This window comes from Anser anser (assembly GCF_964211835.1).
Source record: "Anser anser genome assembly, chromosome: 21".
Taxonomy (NCBI): Eukaryota; Metazoa; Chordata; class Aves; order Anseriformes; family Anatidae; genus Anser; species Anser anser.
This window is the reverse complement of record NC_139742.1, coordinates 11017327-11038885: the sequence shown is the minus strand read 5'-3', so window position 1 is coordinate 11038885 and position 21559 is coordinate 11017327. Positions and strand designations below refer to the sequence as shown.

Sequence of the window (21559 nt, the reverse complement as noted above, 5' to 3'; positions counted from 1 at the left end):
TTTAGTGAAGCTAGTTTTGTAGATCTGTAGATGATGGCTGCTGAAGAGAAACGAACAAAAGATTCTAGCCTTTGCAGAGAATAATGCCAATAACTTAATTATGTGGGCACTCTAATTTTTTGACCCAGGCAGGATGCTTTCAGAACTGCCTAACTTGGGAAGGAAGGCTTGAAAAAGTTGGTCCTTGCAGTGCGAGCAATCTGCATAAATGGAACGTTAAAATGGAGATCTTTAAAAAAATAAAAAATAAAATAAAAACCATGATCTTTGCAGTCAACATTAAGAGCAAGTCAATATCAAAGACTATTTAATTTAGAGATTAAAAATCAATTTATGTCTGAGATTTGGGATTAAATCCACAGTGGGCTGTACCGCCTTTGTTTGTGAAAGCTCCATATAATGAGCCGCCATAAGTTTTTTAAGATTTTCCTTCATCTGCAGAGAAGACCCTCCTCCATTCAGCCCTGTCCATTCTCATACAAGATCTGCTTTCGGCACCGTCCGTTGCGGGTGTTCCACAGGGGACCCGAAGTGGCAGGCCAGGGCAGACCTCACGTGGTGCTCCCAGGCTGCTGGTCAGAAGCTCGGCAGCTCCCAGGCTGCTGCTCTTTTTTCTTTCCTAGGCGTTTGCCTGGGCTGTGGGGAACTGAGTTCAAGCCTTCGACCTTTCCTTGACCAGGGCTGGTACTTGCACACCCTGTGCTTTGGTAAATGCGCTGCCCCGGTGGTGTGCGGCCTTGCAGGGGAGCACCTCGGCCTCGTGTTGAGCTTGAAGAAAATAAAGCAGTCATAGAACGAGACGTGTGCTCACCGTGCCACCCAGGAGTTGGGGCACCTAGCTGGGGAGGAGGCGCTGGCTTTTTTCTTCCTTGCTCGACGAGCTACACCTCGATTTGGTGCAATGGCTGGCTGGTCAAAATGCACAAAAAATCTTTAAAATGAGGAAAATCCAGGTGGAGGGGCTGAAATTGCTCTGTCTCAAGGCGTGTGTGTTTGGCTGCTTTTTTGGAAGGTGGAAATGTGGGTTAAAAGCATTTAAAAGGAATTGGGTTTGTATCTCTGTGTGGGTGAGAAACCTAGTCAGTGAATTAAAATGTAAGGCACCAGCACCGCTACCTGAAGCGTGTCCCTTTCTCTTCCTGTGTAATGGTTGGCCTCCTGAGGTCGTTAACGTCTGCCGTGGAGAAGTGAATGGCTTCTGGTGTGAGGGCTCCCAGACCTGGATATGGATAGACTCCCAGATAAAGCGCTGGCATCAGAGTTTCTAATTAGCTAGCCCTGAGCGTGCTGCTCAGCGCGGTGCCTCGCTGTCCTCACGGTTTGAGTCCTGTTCTGAGCGCCAGGCGTTTGTTGCTGTTCTCCACAGATCCGCACTGCCTTCACAAAGCCAGAGGTCGCCAGTGGCTCTGCGACAGGGCAAACGTTGGAGTTCCCGCAGAGTTGTCCCAGCCCTGCCTTCCAAATGGTCCTGCGCCGTAGTGGGCAACGTGGGCTGGTGGGGGCTGGGTTCTGGCTGGCAGGCCAGGCAAGTAAGAGCAGGCAGAGAGCTGCTGCGTGTGGTGCCGTCGCCTGTCCTGAGATGTGTGTGGACCTGGACCGGTCTCTGGATATTGACTTTCATGAAATGTGAATGCATTTCAGATGTGAAGCATCCCTGTCGTGTTTACGTGAAAACTGCCCAGGGGTCCCAAGGCTCCTTTGGGAGGGGAAGAAGCTGACAGAAGTACGGTCACCCAAGCTTGGCTTCCCTAGGAAGCCAGGCCTACGGGCTGCTTATGGGGCTGCTTATGGGGCCGTATCGAAAGGTTGTTGAGTCAGTACGATGGCTTTGATTAGTTGCAAAGAGTGTCATGGGATTAGGATTAGGTAGCTAAAAGTTAATGTAAAATAACATCCGAATCTTAAAACTTCCGTTATGTGAAAGTTGTACCGCTGCGTGAGAAAAGCTTTGGGGCTTCGCACCTGCTCCCCCCATCCCTGCTTTCAATTCCATCAAGCATCCTGTCTAAAATAATGATTAATCACTGACTTTCTCCTGATTGTTATTATGCTCCATTGCAACCTTTACTGCAATGGGAAGACGTTATTGTGTTACAAACAAAATGACTCAACTGTAATAGTTTTTATTTATTATGTAACTTTGAACTTAGGCACTTGTGTTTTTCAATTTGTCATCTGAGATTGCTCTTAATAGTAATAGTATAACATTTATTGGAGTGATAGTATGTAAATATATTTTAAGTAAAAATTACCATTTCTTTTCAAAATCTTTACTTGTATATTTGGCCAGTTTCTGTATCAGACATTTCTTTTTTGCAGGGTGCTTCAACTTTGACAGGGAAGAGAAGCCTGGTGTTGTGTGCTGACATAGCGTATCTGACAGAATGAATAGATAGACCAAGGTGAATTCTACGGAGTATATTTTCCATTTTTTAAAACACAACACAAAAAAACCAATGCCACTGATTTCTCATTCACCTTCTTTATTGTGTTTCCTTCCTTGTCTTTGTTCAGTGTAGAGCACTGGAGCAATTTGTTCTTCAAGAGAACATCCCTGAAATGCGTTGTTTTTGACAAGGAGCAAGAGTCAATTAAACATGTGGCTTATGCTTCTTGTAGAAGTCAACATGATAATTAGTAGATGTGAGATTGTTTTCTTAACACACTGGAGTGCAAGAATGGCAGGATATCTGGCATGTTTAATAGAGTATGGAGACTTCCTCTGTCTATGGCTGCTCGAAGTTTTCAGAGTTCAGAGCTTTCCCCAGCTGTTGGCTGATTTAATTAGACTTTTTCCTGTCAAGAAATATGAAGGTCAACACATGCTTAGAAGAATCTGTCATTTATGATGATTAAATACTCAGAGACAGATCTTCAAAAATCAGTGGTGCTCTCTTAAAGAATCTGTTTTGTTTCAGTTCTGAGCTGGCCTGGAAAACAAACAGCTATATTGTAGAAGCTTGTAAATAGAGAGGTGGCTGTTTGTGCAAGGCTCTGAAGTATCTGTGGAAACTGAATGTGGCTACTGTGTCAGAGAAGGGATTCCTGCATTGGAGTTAGTTAATGAGTGGTGTGGAAATAGAGACTGTTTATTAGGAGGTTGTCAGTGCCCAACAGCATGTTAGCAGTGGAGCTGCGTGCGTACTGGCCTTTCCTTCAACTTTTCCCTCTGTGAGTCACGGTGGCAGCACACTTCCCCACGTAGCCTAGGCCGTGCTGCTACCTGCGCTGTGCAGTCAGCTGGCTGGAAAGCCACTGAGAATTGTTCTAGGTCAGCAGTAACGTTGCGTTAGTACCTTGATGCTTCTGGTAACGCTGGCAAAAAGATTTAAGGACAGTGTTTACTGCAAGGCTTTGCACTACGATTCTGTGCATCTCGTCCTGCCGTTTTGGTCGGGAAGCTGGAGGAAATGGTGGGATTCTTTACCGAGGAATTAAAAATCTTTCCAGGCATGTTGGCTCATTGTTTGTTTTTGCAATTATTTACTTGTCGTCTGCATTTCCTTGGTTAAAAGACACGTGTAGCAGTAGCGGATTAAAGATGAGTGCCTTTTTCACCTCTGCAAGAGCTTTGACTGTGCTTTTGTAGAAGTTGGATGAAAATCTATTTTGTCCAGTGGATGTGAGTATTCTGGCTGATGCTGCAAGCATTGTCTCAGCAGTCTGGCTTTGGAGGGACAGGTTCAACTTTCAGTTTTTGTTTTACGTTTACTATGGGAATTCATTTGGGGAGGGAAAATCTCTGCATAATATTGAAAAGCTCGCTGAGATAAGGACATCCTGTACAAGTATCCTGTTACTTAAAGGCCACTGAATGTTCGTAGTACTAAATAGGATTTCTAAACAGATGGTCATAATTAACATAAAATACATCCACACATCAAGTCTATTTGGTGTTCTGGTAATTATTTCAATGGTCCGATACTTTAGCATTAATTAAACCGTAGCACAGCCAACAATGGGATCGCAGTGACAAGTCACTGAATTCAAATGCAGAGGGGAGAGCTCAGCTTCCGTTTTTCCATCATTGGAAAAGAAAAATAGAATTCTAAACGTGTAATTAAAACATTTGTGTATTTGCATTTCTAACAAGCTGCTAGGGTAGGCTTGTTCATTGCCTTGAAGTGAACTAACTGGTCTCTGGGTTGCATGGAAAGTCAACATCGCGGCACATTGCAGGGAAGGGTGGGGCTGCTCAGCTCATAGATGAAGCTGTGAATGTAAATCTTCGTGCCGAAAGCTTTAGCGTGAGCGGTTTCGATGAACTTCTTAGGCCTGTTATCTTTTCCGTAGAACTTAAGTTATATAAAATTGTGTATCTTTCAGAACAATTTCTCTGTTTTTTCTCTGGAATACGCTTATGTAAAAAAATTGCATGATACTGCTAGACAGAGTACGGTGCTGATTTTTGAGACAAAAGACTTAATAACAAGCCAACTGAAGTTGTTGCTTGCTTTATCATAAGTGTTGTCCAAAATGCCTGGATTTTCAGTATATCGGGTATTTTCTTTCAAGCTTACTGAAGTGGAGTCGCGTTGCTGTCAGGTAGAGATGTGAAAAGCAACACTGAACACCGATATCTCTGCCTGGCAGAAGAGCCCTTTGGAGGGATTCTCAGGACAAAAGGGGAAATGGCATAAGAGAATCATAAAACTAATCTCTCGCGCTTTTAGTATCTTCTTATTCTCAACAGAAATGCCTTAGAGAAACAGAAAATGCTGCTTTAAAAAAGTAAAAGGCAGTGTTTAGTTTGGTGTCTGATTAAATCCGAATAAGAACTTCAGAAAGAAGGGATTGCTCTACTTCAGATGAAAGCACGTAACGTTTTATACTCCCTCATTTTTTGTGCCGTCTCCCCAGGCCCATTCTATAATCAGGGAACGTTTTTAGCGTTTTGAAAATTTGAGTTTAGGTGGGATTTATTCATGCTTACACACTTTCTGAGCCAATAAATGTCTTCCTTTTCCTCTGCTAACGATGTATGTAATCCCATGAGAAGAACTTTAGTGCCGTTTATTGTGAATATGTTTACATTTAATTTCTGGTAGTCTGCATTGATTCAGTTCATGAGCCTTTTTCGTAGAGTTATTAAAATAGAGTTGTTTTTTTGACATAAGGATTCAGTTTTATTCTGTAAAATATTGAAATTGTATTTTTATTAAAAAATATTCTAAATTATCAGAAGGCATGTTTTAAATAATCTGTTATTCACTTACAGCTGCCAAAACGTAGTACAGTGAAATAATGGTCTGCTAGCCTGCTAAACAAGTGTCCAGCTTCCACAATGCCTGTGCAGGCAGCTCAGTGGACAGAATTTCTGTCCTGCCCAATCTGCTACAACGAGTTTGATGAGAATGTGCACAAACCCATCAGCTTAGGTTGCTCTCACACTGTCTGTAAGACCTGCCTGAACAAGCTTCATCGCAAGGCATGTCCTTTCGACCAGACTGCCATCAATACAGACATCGATGTGCTTCCTGTAAACTTTGCACTCCTCCAGTTAGTTGGAGCCCAGGTATGATTTAAGCAGCTTTTTGTTTTGCCACTCCATGTTATTAGCATTTACGTGCAGTACATGTGCTGATATTTTCCCCTCATTTTAGGCTGAGAAATGGCAAGGCTTTGACTTTGTGGTATGTTAAAGTCCATGTGTACCCTAAAAGGAACCACACCATTTTCAGAACCATCCGTTTCTCAGGAAACGAAAACATATTCTAGTTGTAAGCTGATTTCTGGTGTAAAAAGGCTCTTGAACTTTGACTGTAGAAAAATGCCTATTAGGGTATAAACAATTATCTGTCACTAGAAAAGCAAGCCTGCAGACTGCACTCGTTCATTCTAAATTTTCTTGCAAGGAGTCTCATTTCTACATGTCACATGTTCGAAGTAGCTAGCTGTTCAACCAAGTTCCAGAAATGTGTGTGTAATTTTTTTAAATATGCATGATGGCTTTTCAGTTGCATTTTCAGATACTGGCTAATCAGGCCAGGAATGTTCCCTGTGCTGTCTCGTAGCAGTGGCAAAACAGCGATTATATAATCAGTACTGTGCGTTATGGGGACTAAATAAGTCTGTTCACCTTATGCTGATTCATGTGCTTTTTCATTTTACGCTGGTTATAACACCTAGGTGATGCAGTAAGGACGCTTTTTTACTTTGCTTTTTAATGCCTTATCACATGCCTAGACACAACTATTGGTAATAACACTATATGTCAGTGTTCTTGTTTCTCAAATTCATCTGTTCCTTTCTTTTTTTTTTTGTTTCTAAATTTGTGTCTAGTCACTGCCTTGATCTTAGAACGTTTGTTTTCCTGGTGTCCTAACTTCTTGCTACGTCTTTCAAACAATTGACTGTATTGTGACTAATGTTCCTTCTATTTTCATAGTCTGACCTTGTTAATCCACTTTGAGTTTTTCCACCAGTTAAGTTTGCTAGTTCTTCTCTTTGAAGACTTCAAAGCTATTTGTATGTCTATGTGCCTTTGTGCTTAAATTATTTTTTTAACTTTGTTTTTGACTTTTTCATACTGTATTCTTGCCAATTTATTATAACTTCCCTGTCTGTAGTAAATCATGCTGGTCATCTCACAAATCTTGTGTTCTTCATTTATCTGTTAACTACATTCTCATGAGGCCTTGGTTATTGTTTTTTTTTTATCCTACCTTTGTTCTTCATGTGTTAAGTACTAACAAAAGTAATCTTTCATTACCATGATCTTTGTCTTTAGTCCTTTCTGTTATTCCTTATTGCATTCCAGACAACATGGGTGGGTCCTGTCTTCTCTAAAAAGCATCGTACATCTGCAGTGTTATGTAATTAATGGTAGTGATGTTGGTACCATCATAGGCTTGTCAGATGGATATGTATAATTTTTTCTACCCTCTCCCTTGCATTTTTGTAGGTACCTGATCATCAGACAGTAAAGTTGAGTAATGTAGGAGAGAACAAACATTATGAAGTAGCAAAGAAATGTGTTGAGGATTTGGCACTCTACTTAAAGCCATTAAGTGGAGGAAAAGGTGAGTTTCTCCTGAACAGCAGAATTTTGATGCAGCAGATTGGCTTACTTTTAACAGCATTATGTTTTCAGCACTGATTTTAGGCTTCAGTGGGATAATTATCTCATTTTCATAATAAAATTTCCCCTATGTCTTTAAAAGCTTATTCACACCTGTGACACTTGGTTCTTAATTTCAAGTTTACTAAATACTCTTATTTAATAATATTTCCATGTACTAACTTTGTATTAAAGCAGAACTTTCCTCAAAGGAGGGGTTTGACGTCAGTTTTAAGACTCTAATTAAAATTCTTTTTGATAATGAGTTACCCAGAATTGCCCAAGAGAAAGGAAGATACCTGTGATTACATTCCAGTCCTAGAGACATACATATACTATTAGACATTTTTGTTTGCCTTGTTTAGATTAATTTGCCTGATAAAAAGCAGTAGTTTACCTTTTCTTTCCTTCCTTGTAGGTGTTGCTAGCTTGAATCAGAGTGCACTGAGCCGTCCAATGCAAAGGAAGCTTGTGACACTAGTGAATTGTCAACTGGTAGAGGAAGAGGGTCGGGTTCGAGCTATGAGGGCAGCTCGATCACTGGGAGAGAGAACTGTTACAGAACTGATCTTGCAGCACCAAAATCCTCAGCAGCTTTCTGCCAACCTTTGGGCTGCTGTCAGGGCACGGGGATGTCAGTTTCTAGGGCCAGGTAAGGTAATTGCAGAATCTGCAACAGACTATGTTCAGCTGTACCTTTTCTTAACACAAAAACATTCCTTGGAAATTTCTTCTGTGCAGCTGAAAGTGCAATTACTTCTGGTTTTCAACTTTAAGCTAAGAAGAAAGGGAAAAAAAAAAAAGAACTACAAGTTAAGAGAATCTGCTTTCTTGAAAGGTTTGGGGTTTTTTCTGCCTTATTGACTGTTCTTTGAAATGGTGAAGAATTATTTCAAAACTGGCAAAGAAGAGTAAATAAACATGCTTTCAGCACAGCCTGTAATGCAGTGTAACTAACATAGATTAGTTGTAATGCTGCCTGTGATCAGAATTTGATAGAAAACTGCAAATGTTCTCTTGTTCATCCAGTAGCTGTAAGAACATTCAACCTAACTTTAATTGCAGCATACTTTATTTTTAAATTTTATAGTGATGGTGTTTCTATCTTCAATACAAACAACAAGGTCTTAAAGTATGCTGCAAAAGTAAGCACGGAGATGAGAAGGAGGTTGTGTTTAAACTGGAAGTAATCCTCTCATGATTCTGATAATTGATGATAGCATTGCTGTGCTGTTCTCATATTCTATACAGCTTCATGGTGTAGCGTTGTTGAGATGTCCAAAATGACAAAGGCTACAAGACTACACAGTAGAGAAAAGTATAAAAGGTGCACCAATTATGCTTTTATTACTGAAAATCAGTCTTAGCTCTTTAAACCTGCTGTGTTTAGAGTGGTTCTAAATGCTCCTAAATTTCTTAAAATATGTGTGCAAAGCTTTTTTTATGATTAGTGAAATAAAGTAATAACGAATTATATTCAAGATAATTCATATGTTCCTACTTAGGGTGTTAATATATGATAGCCTTACTGTTTTTTGGCAACATATTTCTATTCCTATCTTATATTTTTGTGTTAAAGCTATGCAAGAAGAAGCACTGAAACTTGTATTACTGGCATTGGAAGATGGCTCTGCGCTCTCAAGAAAAGTTCTGGTACTTTTTGTTGTGCAAAGGCTAGAACCAAGATTTCCTCAGGCCTCTAAAACAAGCATTGGTCACGTTGTGCAGCTACTGTATAGAGCATCATGCTTTAAGGTAAAATACCTCAATTAACTTCAAAATATTTGAAGTTTGTTACTGTGAACTAGTGCAATTCCAAAGAACCCTTCCTGTGATTAATCTTTCATCTGTAAAATGTTACATAAATTCAGTTTCTACACATTTGAATAGTGTAGAATATATAGCATAAAACTGACATGAAGTAGTTTAAGAATTGAAGTTCTCTGCTAAAGGAACAAATGTGGAATTAGCTGGAATCAATTCTGGAATTACCACTCTCATTCCTAATTGCTGTTCTTCCTCTGGAAATTCTCTCCTAAATACAGAGGCATGAAACATGACACTCCCAGCCTGCTTCAGGAAGAAGTAAAATATTGTCATTTTTGGCTTTGTTTATTTTTGTTTGTTTTTGAATCACAGTTAAGAACACGGTTATCATAATATCTAATACTTAATGTCACTAAACAAACATGAAATCTGTTACCACCTTTTATGACAACTGTCTTAATACTTATAGTGGCCTCTCAGGTAAATATTCTACTCCTTAAATGCCACTATCTTAAATTTTTTCTTCCCTTGTATCATTTAAGTCAATTCTAGAGTCTTTCTTGTTTCTTTAAGTCATCGTCTAATGCTGGGCAGCACCAGCTACTGGTAGAACTACTAAATACCTTACCATATCAGATAACTGATTTGTGTGTTCTGTGACTTAAGATAATCTGATTGGCTACTAAATTGGAAGTAGTGGAGTTGATATCACAGTTTTTTTACTAGTGATCCTGTAAAATCTTGAAAAGCTGGTTGTTTTGCCTGTGTGCCCTGCTAAGCAGATAATCAAATGGAAAAAAAAAAAGTATAAGGTAAATATCCAGCAGTAATATACTTCTGTGTTTTGTGCTGGGTAGCTCTTTTTCTGGTAGTCTTAGAGATTTTTTTTGTTAAAGGAGTGTGTACACATCACTGTTTATTAGGTCACTAAAAGGGATGAAGATTCTTCTCTGATGCAACTTAAAGAAGAGTTTCGGAGTTACGAGGCTTTGCGGAGAGAGCACGATGCCCAAATTGTTCACATTGCCATGGAAGCAGGACTTCGAATATCACCAGAACAATGGTCTTCCCTTCTTTATGGTGACTTGGCACATAAATCACACATGCAGTCCATTATCGACAAGGTTTGTCAAAGGATGGTTTTAGTATCTTTGTAGTTTTGTGTTTGACTGTTAAATGTTATGCTAAAAATCCAAGGACTGCTTCAGTTACTTTTTTGTCTTTGGTTGGTTAAAACTAGAATGAAGGCTTTTCCTCACTGTAGTGTATTCTTCATATAAAGACATTTTGTTTTCTAGTACAGTGTTTTTTTGTGTCTTATGATGAAGCTTCATAGGGCAGATTCTGAGTTGAGAAATAAAATTTCTCTCCACTGATATTTGCTATGTACTATCTGAAGACACTACTTATTGCATTTAGGAACCAATTTAATGAAAATCTTCTTAAAATTAGTAGTTCACAGGTGTATGATGCAACACACTAATCCTTACTTGGTTTTCAGCTCCAGTCTCCAGAGTCTTTTGCGAAGAGTGTACAAGAATTGACAATTGTCTTGCAGCGCACGGGCGATCCTGCAAACTTAAACAGGCTCAGGCCTCATTTGGAGCTCCTGGCAAACATAGATCCAAATCCAGGTATGCAAATGAATCTTATTTTAAGATCTCTTCACATTCTTCGTATCTAGCAAAGTAAATTATATAAGATAACCTCCATTCTTAGTTTCAAAATTCCTATTAATTAATGTAGCGTATCATAAACTCTTCTTCAGGATTCTCTGAATTCTATCGTACTTTAGTGTTTTGGTAGAGTTGTCTCATTTATGATGCACTTAGAATTATTGACAGAGTGACAAGCCTGCTTTTTAATAATTTTAGATGCAGCATCTCCAACATGGGAGCAGCTGGAAAATGCAATGGTGGCTGTAAAGACTGTGGTACATGGATTAGTGGATTTCATTCAGAATTACAGTAGAAAAGGACATGAAACTCCACAGGTAACTGTATTTGACCATTGTGTGGTATGTCTTAATCTACACTTCTTGAAAGATGCAACTTTGAAAAAAATAAGGTTAACTTGAAATATTTATGGCATTTTCTGTGGAATTATCAGTGGTACTGTTATCTGCTGCATTCAGGTTTTGAAAACTTAGCATTTCTGAATATGGAATACACGAGAGCTCACTGAAAAATTTTAAAACTTCTTAAATGTGTGTATTTCTATGCTATTTTTGTCTGTTTATTGGAGTATAAGTGGAATGTCTTTTATTTGTGTTTCTTAAGCCACAACCAAATAGTAAATATAAAACAAGTATGTGCCGAGACCTTCGACAGCAAGGGGGATGTCCAAGAGGAACCAACTGTACTTTTGCTCATTCCCAGGAAGAGCTTGAAAAGTGAGTATAGGAGACTCTTTTTTCCCCAATTTAAATCCAAGCAGTTTCCTTAGAACTTTGAAAATGGTTTCTTCTATGCATTTATTCATTCTGAATGGGTTCATGAATCTCTTGAATTGACAACTTCAGTGTGAAGTTGAAGGTGCAGTAAAGCAATGCCTGGAAACTAATTGCATTTTTATATATATATATATATATATATAAATTAAAATTTTATTTTATGAAACAGTGTAGGTTCAGTCTGTCAGGGATTGGTTATACGGTCCACAGGGGAGAGAATGTTAATTTTATTTTAATTAAGTAGTAAATTGAGTTATTTAGGTAATATGTAACACATGCATTTTTGAAGCTGTTCTCATGCAAATCCACTTCCAGAGAACTGCAGAAGTCAATCTTCTAAGAGGAGGTGGTCTTTGGTTACAAGGAAAATGCTGATGTTCTACTTGCAGATTCGGCCGAACTGTTGAAAATAAACGCCAGTGTAAACTCCTGTAAATTTTGGTTATAATGTTTATCTCAATCCCTATCTTTAGTCAGTTTTACAAATAAATTAAACTGCACAATAAGCATTTCTTTAATCATCTGTCTTTTCTGTGTTTGCGTACGTTTGTTCGTAGATACCGCCTGAGGAACAAAAAAATCAGTGCAACAGTGAGAACGTTCCCCCTTCTAAATAAAGTCGGCGTAAATAGCACTGTCTCGACCACTACAGGAAACGTAATTTCTGTCATAGGAAGCCCCGAAGCAACAGGGAAGATGGTGCCGAGTAGTAATGGAATAGCTAATCTAGAAAGTGGTGTTCCCCAGTTGATCCCTCGCTGTGCAGACACCTCCTTGAGAGCTTTGGAGAACACCAAGAAGGGAGGGAAGACTGGAGCCAATGGCCAGAATGTTTCGGGATCCCCTACAGAATCACTACCTGAAAAGTTGGTAACATTTTTTTCATAAAAATAACTAAACACAATATTTTGTCTTTAGATTATCAAGGCAAGAAAGCTTGTGATCAGAAATAATAGGTACAATTCTGGTCCTGGCTTCCTGTTTTTGGTGGTGCTCACTGGCAGCAGAGTTGTGCAAGATCTTGTACTGCAGTGCAGACATCATACAAAATTTGGATTCAAGCTGTCAGAGCCAGCATCAGTTGTTTTAGCTGTTGAATAGTTCTATGTAATATAAATTTGCAAATTTCTCCCTATATCTTTTATTCTCTTGTTCTCAACTGGTATATAACTTAGTATTGGGCTATTACATAAAAACAAAACAAAAAAACTAGTACTCAAAATTTGATATTTCTTGGAACCAAGAAGAATTCATGCAGTAGTTTGTTTGTTTGTTTTTTTCCTTAAATCAAGAAAAATCCCTTTATAATAAATCCCTTTATAACCCTGGAAACCTTCCAGGTTTTGGGTTTTTCCTTAAAAATGCTTAGGTACTTCTCTATGAAACACTGAGCCTCTAAATTTTTCAAAGCCTTTGTCTTTACCAGAATACGCTTAGAAGTAGTACGTAAGCTTATGAGTATATACCAGCACCATCTATATATGCTTTTGAGTTCTCTTATGAGAGAGTCTGAGATTTGATAATACCATCAGTTTGGGGTATTAGATTAAAATTCCAGAGGAAATGACTTTACCCAACTTTTCACTATCCATAGGAGTGTGTACACAGAGAGATGATTAACTGAAATAAGTAAAGGTCTGCTTAACAATTCCTTGGTAATCCTTTTTCAGTAAAATTGGTTCTCCACCCAAGACTCCTGTAAGCCAGGCAGCAGCTACCTCAGCTGGTCCTCCCAATATTGGAACAGAAGTGAACTCTGTGCCTCCAAAATCCAGCCAGTTTGTTCCCAGAGTACCTGTCTACCCTCCACATTCTGATAACGTTCAATATTTCCAAGATCCCAGGACTCAGTTGTCATATGAAGTTCCACAGTACCCCCAGACAGGTGAGTGAGATGCACACTGAGACGATAGGTCTGAATTCTCATCTAGGTAAGCCTGCGTGTTGTGTGTTAAGGAATAACTTTGGTTTCATTTTAGTGGATTTCTTTCAGTTTTGTGGATTTCGTATCAGCTGAATGTTCATTTAGTAGAATACCGTTCCCCTGCTGAATATGGGAGGGGCCTGTAGTCTGCTTCCAGTATTGGTGATTCTTGTCTTGAGTGCTGTATATTATGCAACTTGTACCTTGATAATCCAGAACTTGAACCTCAAGGTCTCTCATCTACTTTTTCCTTATTAGCATTTAAACAGGTTTAGTTAGGCTCACTCACCTTGTGCCCTATCCATGGAGGATATCTAGAGCTGAGATTCAGACCCAGAGGCATAGCTTGCTTATAGTAGTGTTTAATAAACAAGAGAAATACCCTGCTGGATTACATGTATTATTAGGAGTGATATTTTTTCCTGCTTTAGTCATTCAGAGTCGTGGGGAAGAACAGTGTTTTCATGTATTATGACGCTCTTACCTCTTTGTATTTGCTCAGATGTTTTTGAAAGGTTTCAGTAATCTTTTTAGGTTGCCATATGCATGTTTATTAAGATTTTGTTCTAGCATCGGGTCATTCACAAGCTATCAGAACAAATGTTAGAGGTGTTCAGACAACTCTCTCCAATGAAAAGGAGTAAACCAAGTGTGAAATGGTTACTTGGAAACCTTTGAAATTATTTATTTTTAGCAGTATAGCTTTTATTTTAGAGGTGCTATTTTAACTGTGTATATAAAGAAGTGTTTAAAATGCAGACTTTTTAGTTACATAGATAGTTAAACCATAATATCTGGGAGCAATGGCAGAGAAAGTCGGTTTTCCAGATTGGGTCATGTTAGTAAAGGGTCAGCACTGCATCTGCAAACGTGGTTGTCATACATGAAATTATACTCCATTAAAGAGATGATAGGGTCAGTAGTGGGTTTGTAGAAATGTGATGCTTCATTCTCTAAAGGTGTAATGCTTTACTTAATGCTATTTGCAGTTTTAGAAGGTGTAAAATTATGGGTCATTTGTGGTCACATTAAATATACCTTTTTCCAATTTTCAAGGATATTATCCACCACCTCCAACAGTACCAGCTGGCGTGGCTCCCTGTGTTCCTCGCTTTGTGAGGTCCAATAATGTTCCAGAATCCTCCCTCCCACCTGCTTCCGTGCCATATGCCGATCATTACAGTACATTTCCCCCTCGAGATCGACTGAATTCTCCTTACCAACCTCCTCCTCCGCAGCCGTATGGACCAGTTCCTCCTGTCCCTTCTGGAATGTATGCTCCAGTTTATGACAGCAGGCGCATCTGGCGCCCACAGATGTATCCACGAGATGATATGATTAGGAGCAATTCTTTACCTCCCATGGATGTGATGCACTCATCTGTCTATCAGACATCATTACGTGAGAGATACAACTCTTTGGATGGGTATTACTCTGTGGCTTGTCAACCCCCAAATGAACAGAGGACTGTGCCTTTACCAAGGGTAAGTGAGAGCCAGAAAGGGAGGGATTAAGGCTTTATTCTAAAGGTCATTACTGAAGAGTTGGTAAATAATTAGCATAGGCCTCCTCTGTTTAGTTGAGGTTACAGAGATAAGAAATTAGACCTGGACAAAGTTTTTGTTCTGTTTTATAAACAGAATAAGATGAGCCTGTGAAATAGATTACTGTAATCTGGATTAGGACCAGAGCCATTCTGCCTCTGGAATTCCTGTACAAGTTGATTGAATTCATTACGTATTGATTGAATACATTACATATTTTAAGATTTGATTTACTGTACATGGACTGCGTTTTCCTCCAGATCCTTGCAGGATTCTTCTAGTGATATTGCTGGAAAGTTACAGTCCCAAGGGAATACATTGTCCAAGTGTGTCTACTGCAAGTATTTACCTTTCGGTTAGAGTATGGCAGAATGAACAGAACTATCTTTATTATTGCTAGGAGCCTTGTGGTCACTTGAAGACTGGTTACGATGAGCAGTTAAGACGGAAGCCAGAGCAATGGGCACAATACCACACGCAGAAAACTCCTCTTGTGTCGTCAGCCCTTCATATGGCAACACCTTCTCCAACACCACCTTCTCCTCTCTTCAGCGTAGACTTCAGCACAGAGGTGGGAAGCCAAAGAACTTCTTTATTTTCCTTTCCTGTTTCTGTAAGATGCCATTTAATATTTCTAGTAAAGGTTTTCCATCTGCCATCTGTTGTTCAGAAAATGAATTTCGTCTTTTAGCAAGAGGAGAGTAGTATCTAATAATGAATACATTCAATTTGTTATTAAGCTGATGCTAAACATGATTGCTGAAAAACTTCAAAACGTGAAGAAGTCAATTCAATTTCCTTTCATTAAAGGAAATATAACTATATTGAACTTGCTTTGTGAACTTCACAGAGTTTGGTGTTTTTTTTTGTTCTCCACACATAGGAAACAATGGTTGTTTTCCACTAAGGACCTTCCTTAACATATTCCAAATTGGCAGTATGGCATGACGAGTAGACTGAATCAACCTGCAAAAATGCTTGTCAAATCCCAGAGAATATATACCCATTAAAAGTGACAAAAGACACTGGTAGAATATTGTGTACCTATGCGATACAGTTCTGTAAGCAAGAATGGAAATCTACCAAATAGTAATAGTGTGCTTTGAGTGTGGGGGGTAAAAAATAAATAAAAATCATTCACTGTTTTCTATACATGTAACATAAATGCATCCAAGAAATTCTTTGAGAACCACTGTACCAAGCACTCTTTGCTGTAGATTACTGGTTTCACTGTTCACACTTGAGGCGTTGTACTGTAATTATTCAGAATAGGTCTTGTAAGGTAGATATACCTGAAGTCCTTCATGGGTGTATTCAAGGTATATCAGGATTTAGGTCTTCATCCAGGCTGGAGTGTTCTGAGTCGTACTTCTATCTGCCACTGGCTTCTACAGTAAAGAAAAATGCATGGCTTCCTCTGAATTAACTTACTGTAGGTAATCACGTGAAGAAACCCGCTACCAATATAGCGACACTGATTTCAGCCTCTTATCTTGGCAGGTCAGACAGTTACTTGTACTGGGAAAGCCTACCCTTCTTGGACAGCTGTCAGCTGCACTGGTTTAAAATTTGATTGTTGAATGGGTTATGCTGTCCCTGAGTCAAGTCTTGAACATGGATATACCTCCTTGGTTGACTTTTGATATAATATGATTAAATAGCAGTAAATGTCTTTTCTTATTTTAAGACTGAATGCCCTGTTTTTCTTATTTATTACTTATTTATTCCCTTTTCCGTAGTTCTCAGAGAGTGTCAGTGATTTGAGTGGAACTAAATTTGAGGAAGACCATCTCTCTCACTATTCACCGTGGTCTTGTGGCACTATTGGCTCTTGTATAAATGCTATCGACTCAGAGCCCAAGGATGTGATTGCCAATTCAAATGCCGTGTTAATGGTAGGGGTTTTCTGCATGTTATCTCATTAGTGTAATGATACTTACATGCTGAAGTGTCTTCTGTTTGATTAAACAAGCCTTTTTTTTCTTTTATTGATAGCTTCTATTCTTAGTATTTTAGTTTAAAGTAGCTTGGCCCATTTGAAATTGTTTGGAGTACCTCTTCCTAGTTTTGTAAACAAACTACATGTTTATGTCAGTGACAGGATGTAGTGCCAGGAATAAAATTCTCAGACATCTGAAACAACCATGTTAATAACACATCTCTATAAATCAAATATGTATTCAAAATGTTTTGAGTAGAAGGTCTGTAAATTAATAGGATTCGCTGATTTTTCTTAATGTATTCTCTAATTATCAGAGTGATGGGATAAAAATTTTGACTTTTCAATCCTGTCTCTTTTATCAACTTTTTATCATCTGACTTCCATGAGTGGGGGAAAAAAATGAAGTACTTCAGGAAACAAAAAAAGAAATGTAGTATGAATCATGGCACACAGCTTACTTTTGGAGGGCTGAGAGCTTATGCTTTTTAGAGAAGAGATTACCCTTTTTAGAGCCTTTCTGTTATACAGTGTAGCAGGTTACCTTTATGTCCTATGTAGGACATAGAACCAAATATTATAATTTCTCAAGTCTTTTTAATACTTCCTCCTAGTACAGGGAATGGTACTGAAGGACCTTAAAACAATAGTGGAACATTTTCTGCCTGGAAATACTAGCTTGGAAAAAAAATACACTTCTAATGCTGGCAATAGCTTTCTGATGGTCAGTTTGCTGTTAAAAGGCAATAGTGAAATCATCGTGGTCCATCTTGGCTCTCTAGTGGAATTGTTTTTCATCACTGTATTCAGCAACAGTAGTCAGAAAGTCATTCGCCAACCGAGTCATATGAATGACCTCAAACAAGTCTGTGTATCTCTTTCTGTTCCTTAAATATATAGGATTTGGACAGCGGGGATGTTAAAAGGAGAGTGCATTTATTTGAAACTCAGAGAAGGGCAAAAGAAGAAGATCCTATAATCCCATTTAGCGATGGACCGATCATTTCCAAGTGGGGTGCAATCTCCAGGTCATCCCGTACAGGTTATCACACAACAGATCCTATTCAGGCCACTGCTTCCCAAGGAAGTGCAACTAAGCCCATCAGTGTATCAGGTACAAGTACAGGCTTCCTATTGACAACGTAGCATATATCACGAGCATTTCTTCTTGTTTATATTTATTGCAGCAGTGAAGATGTAAAGAACTAAAACACCTGTATGTCCTACTTTTTAAGAACAGATATATATATATATATGTATATATATAAAGATAAGGTAATGCAAACATATTTTAAATTGTTATAGATTATGTCCCTTATGTCAATGCTGTTGACTCGAGATGGAGCTCGTATGGCTCAGATTCCACTTCATCAGCACGTTACGCAGAACGGTATGGACTTGTCCTTGGTATACGCAGTTGACAGTGTTTTCTATAGCTGGCTAATGTTTAATATCCCTGAATGTAATTTAAAAAAATAATTACTGATAGACCTTCTTAATTTTTAAAGCAACAGATTTTTTCTACCCATTGTAAAGCCTTTGAAAAACTAAGTTAAAACTTGTGTAGTCTGTAATACTAAATGCAGGTAATACCAGATTACTAGCAATGTTACTCTTGAGACACCTAATCAAAGAATTAGTCAGGTACTGCCAAGCTATCCAAAATCTACGTCCAAATCTGATCTTGACTTTTTCAAGTTTTCTTGCCGCTTCTTACCAGTAAGGATGTTTGCTTCATATGATGCTTTAGGGTACTGTTAATATACCCCTTTCCTCCCTTGCCATGAAGATGAAGAGCTTGTTACCTTAGTCATGTAGTTTGTCCAAAAACCTGATATTGATAGACTGTTTTTTTTGTGTCCTTTGATTTAGAAAACTTGCTTTTAATTCCCAGTTTTACCTTCTTTCTCTTAAAGGGACAGATTCATAGTTACAGATCTGTCTGGTCACAGAAAGCATTCCAGCACTGGAGATTTATTAAGTATTGAATTACAGCAGGTAAGATCAGATATACCATGTGCTTTAAAAAAAAATTTTATTTTTACCAATTTATTCTTGGTATAATCTACAGAAAACAGTGCAATTAGCAAGGTGGTCGGTGAGTTTCCTAGACATGAGTACCACGACGCTTCGTGGGGTGCATAAGGACAGCTAGTATGAGCTGTTCCGTTGACATCAATAAGACCATTTTTGGGATAAAGTAGTGGACTTGGTAAATGTCAGCAGATGCAGAGCAAAATAGATGTTGGACATCAAAGGAACACATAATTATCCATCTGGAGTGAGAGCTGTTCTTTTTGTAAGCTGATTTTATATTGCTGTTTGACAACGTGTTCTAAGTGTACTTGTAGGTAACGGGTATGTTTCTTTTCGTAGGCCAAAAGTAACTCGTTATTACTTCAGAGAGAGGCGAATGCACTAGCCATGCAGCAGAAGTGGAATTCTCTAGATGAAGGCAGTCGCCTTACCTTAAATCTTTTAAGCAAGGAAATTGATTTGAGGAATGGTGAGGTAAAGCAAGGGGCAATTGGGATTAAACAAATCTTTGGGGTTTTTTTTGTGTATATATGTACATACGCACACATGAACACCCTCTCAAATCTAATGCTCCCAAACATTTATAATTCATTCTATGCAAGTTAAGTTGCTATTGTTATTACACCCAGTTATTTCCCAAGATCAAGTAGGTACACCTGCTGTGCTGTTGCTCCAGTCATCCACTTACAAAATGGGAAGAACGTGTCCACTGATTTTCATGTGATCCTTTCTCTTTGCTCTACTTGTGCATGTTAAAAATCTAAAACTTCTGTCAGTGGGCTACAGAAATTTCAACTCGGTATTCATTGTCTATATCACTGCTTTGTGAACAGATTATGCTGTGTGTTCTGTCTTGCCTATACCTGAAGTTTTGTGTTTAACTAGCTCTTCTGTATCATAGAAATGTTGTGTCCTAGACATGCACCTTCTGTTTTCACTTTAGTATTTGAGTGTTGTGTGAAGCAAGTGAAAAGCCAACTTGATGTTTACAGAAAGTATTTTATTCTTTTCTAGACTGATTATACTGAAGACTGTGCAGATGCAAAGCCAGATCGAGACATTGAATTGGAGCTGTCAGCCCTAGATACGGATGAACCCGATGGGCAGGGTGAACAAATAGAAGTAAGTTAACAATCTGTGTCTAAAAAGGTCGCTGGGTTCTTTCATTAATTATTCAAAAAAAATTAACAATTTTTCGTACACTAGTAGAATATGTTGATAGCAAAGCCTTTTGTCTTACTCTTTGTACTGATATCAAGCATTTGTCTTACTTTAACACTAGGGATCTCATACTTCTCATTCAGATACGTGGCTGTTAATAATACCCAATTTAAAAGCCAGCTCACTGTTTTCTGTGGTAGCTTTCAGCTTTTTACTCTTTACCTTTTGATAGCATTAGTCATGCGGGGAATCTGTTCCTTTCCACTTCCTTTCCAGCATTGAAGCTGTAATTTAAGAACGTTTTACATTGAAGATCACATTTAAATGTGATCTTTAATTTTTTAAGATCACATTTTATTTTTTTCATCTTTAGTTTTTTTTTTTCCTTTTTGATACTGTTTGTTTGAAAAGGACTGAAGAATTTGGAAGCTATTTTCCTTCCTTCTTATACAAATAATTGTGTAAGGACAAACAATTCTGTATCCCTTATGAATTCTAATAAACAGAATGTGGTGCCTAGACTGCTGGGATTAGCTGTAATTTCAAACAGGTGATCAGCATGTAATCTAGATATGATCTGATGATCTCTTCTGTAATCTGCCTCTTATGTCAGCTTTATAGCTGGAAAATGATGGAGATGGTCAAAGCACTCCTGAAATGCCTGATGAGGAGGTCATACCTGCAGCTAGGGAGCTTCTTTAAAAAGTTCTGTTTGAATTCCAGTCCTCTTAGGAATTCACAGTTTATATCACATTACTTCTATAAAAAACAAACAGGATAAAAAAGCTATGTTAAAGATATCTGATGAAGTGATAGGCAAAAATGAAACATGAGCACTTCTATATTAAAATGTGATAGACGTACCAATAGTCTGAAATAAGAATCAAAAGTCACATGAAGACACTTCAGTTTCCAGCAGCTTAATGTAGTGGAACATAATAGGAGAATTTGAAGTTGTTAGCAACAGTGTTGATGGACATTTCTCCTTTTCTCCTGTAGGAGATTCTGGATATACAGCTAGGTATTAGTTCTCAAGATGATCAGCTGCTCAATGGAACAACTGTAGAGAACGGGCATCCACTAAAGCAGCACCAGAAAGAATCTATGGAACAGAAGAGACAAAGTTTAGGTGAAGACCTTGTGATTCTGTGAGTGTTAGACAAAACAGCAGTGTCTGCCAGTATTAGACAAACAGCAGCATCAAAGTAGATGAAGTATGGTTGTTTAAGGATGAACTACATACCTTCTCAGACTTGGGGTAGACATCTGCATTGTGTATACATGGTGAAGTGAGAAGAACCTGTTAAGAAATCAAGTTAGGTCACAAATGTGAAAGTCACAGGATGGTACCATTGTTTGTATGCATTGTTGTTATCATATATGCTGAAACGTGTCACAGCTGTTAAAAATACCTTTCACATGTTCAGTAAGCAAAAAATGCAGAAGTATTTTTATAGTTGCCAGAAATTTTGAAAAATTTCAAAAGGTTAAGTTTCAGACTGTTTGCACAAATCTCCATAGAGAGGTAGTTTTTAAAGTACACTATTTTAGGTTTACATGTTCTTTAGTTTTTAATGTATAATGCAGCCCTTGAAAATGAGGCAGACTGCATTTAACATCTTGAGCATACCCTTCCCTAGTAAGATGTTTTATTCCTGTTGCTAAAATTGAGTTT

General features: G+C 38.3%; 1 protein-coding gene across 5 annotated transcripts in view; it reads left to right on the top strand.

The window, feature by feature from the left end:
- Nucleotides 1–21559, top strand: part of RC3H2 (ring finger and CCCH-type domains 2) — a 29633-nt gene that overhangs the window by 2656 nt on the left and 5418 nt on the right. The window contains exons 2-21 of one of the 5 annotated variants that reach the window (XM_083806953.1): nucleotides 2320–2402; nucleotides 5219–5515; nucleotides 6905–7022; nucleotides 7479–7712; nucleotides 8640–8815; nucleotides 9751–9951; nucleotides 10329–10461; nucleotides 10702–10820; nucleotides 11107–11219; nucleotides 11837–12145; nucleotides 12950–13164; nucleotides 14260–14687; nucleotides 15148–15318; nucleotides 16487–16642; nucleotides 17587–17800; nucleotides 17992–18076; nucleotides 18603–18684; nucleotides 19063–19197; nucleotides 19738–19845; nucleotides 20884–21013. In XM_083806953.1, coding sequence (XP_083663079.1) covers nucleotides 5285–5515; nucleotides 6905–7022; nucleotides 7479–7712; nucleotides 8640–8815; nucleotides 9751–9951; nucleotides 10329–10461; nucleotides 10702–10820; nucleotides 11107–11219; nucleotides 11837–12145; nucleotides 12950–13164; nucleotides 14260–14687; nucleotides 15148–15318; nucleotides 16487–16642; nucleotides 17587–17800; nucleotides 17992–18076; nucleotides 18603–18684; nucleotides 19063–19197; nucleotides 19738–19845; nucleotides 20884–21013 — 3358 coding nt within the window. In that variant the 5' untranslated portion in view covers nucleotides 2320–2402; nucleotides 5219–5284. Of the gene's footprint in view, nucleotides 1–2319; nucleotides 2403–5218; nucleotides 5516–6904; nucleotides 7023–7478; nucleotides 7713–8639; nucleotides 8816–9750; nucleotides 9952–10328; nucleotides 10462–10701; nucleotides 10821–11106; nucleotides 11220–11836; nucleotides 12146–12949; nucleotides 13165–14259; nucleotides 14688–15147; nucleotides 15319–16486; nucleotides 16643–17586; nucleotides 17801–17991; nucleotides 18077–18602; nucleotides 18685–19062; nucleotides 19198–19737; nucleotides 19846–20883; nucleotides 21033–21559 lie in introns of all 5 variants that reach the window. The other 4 variants (XM_083806950.1, XM_083806952.1, XM_083806949.1 and 1 more) reach the window with 4 other exon arrangements.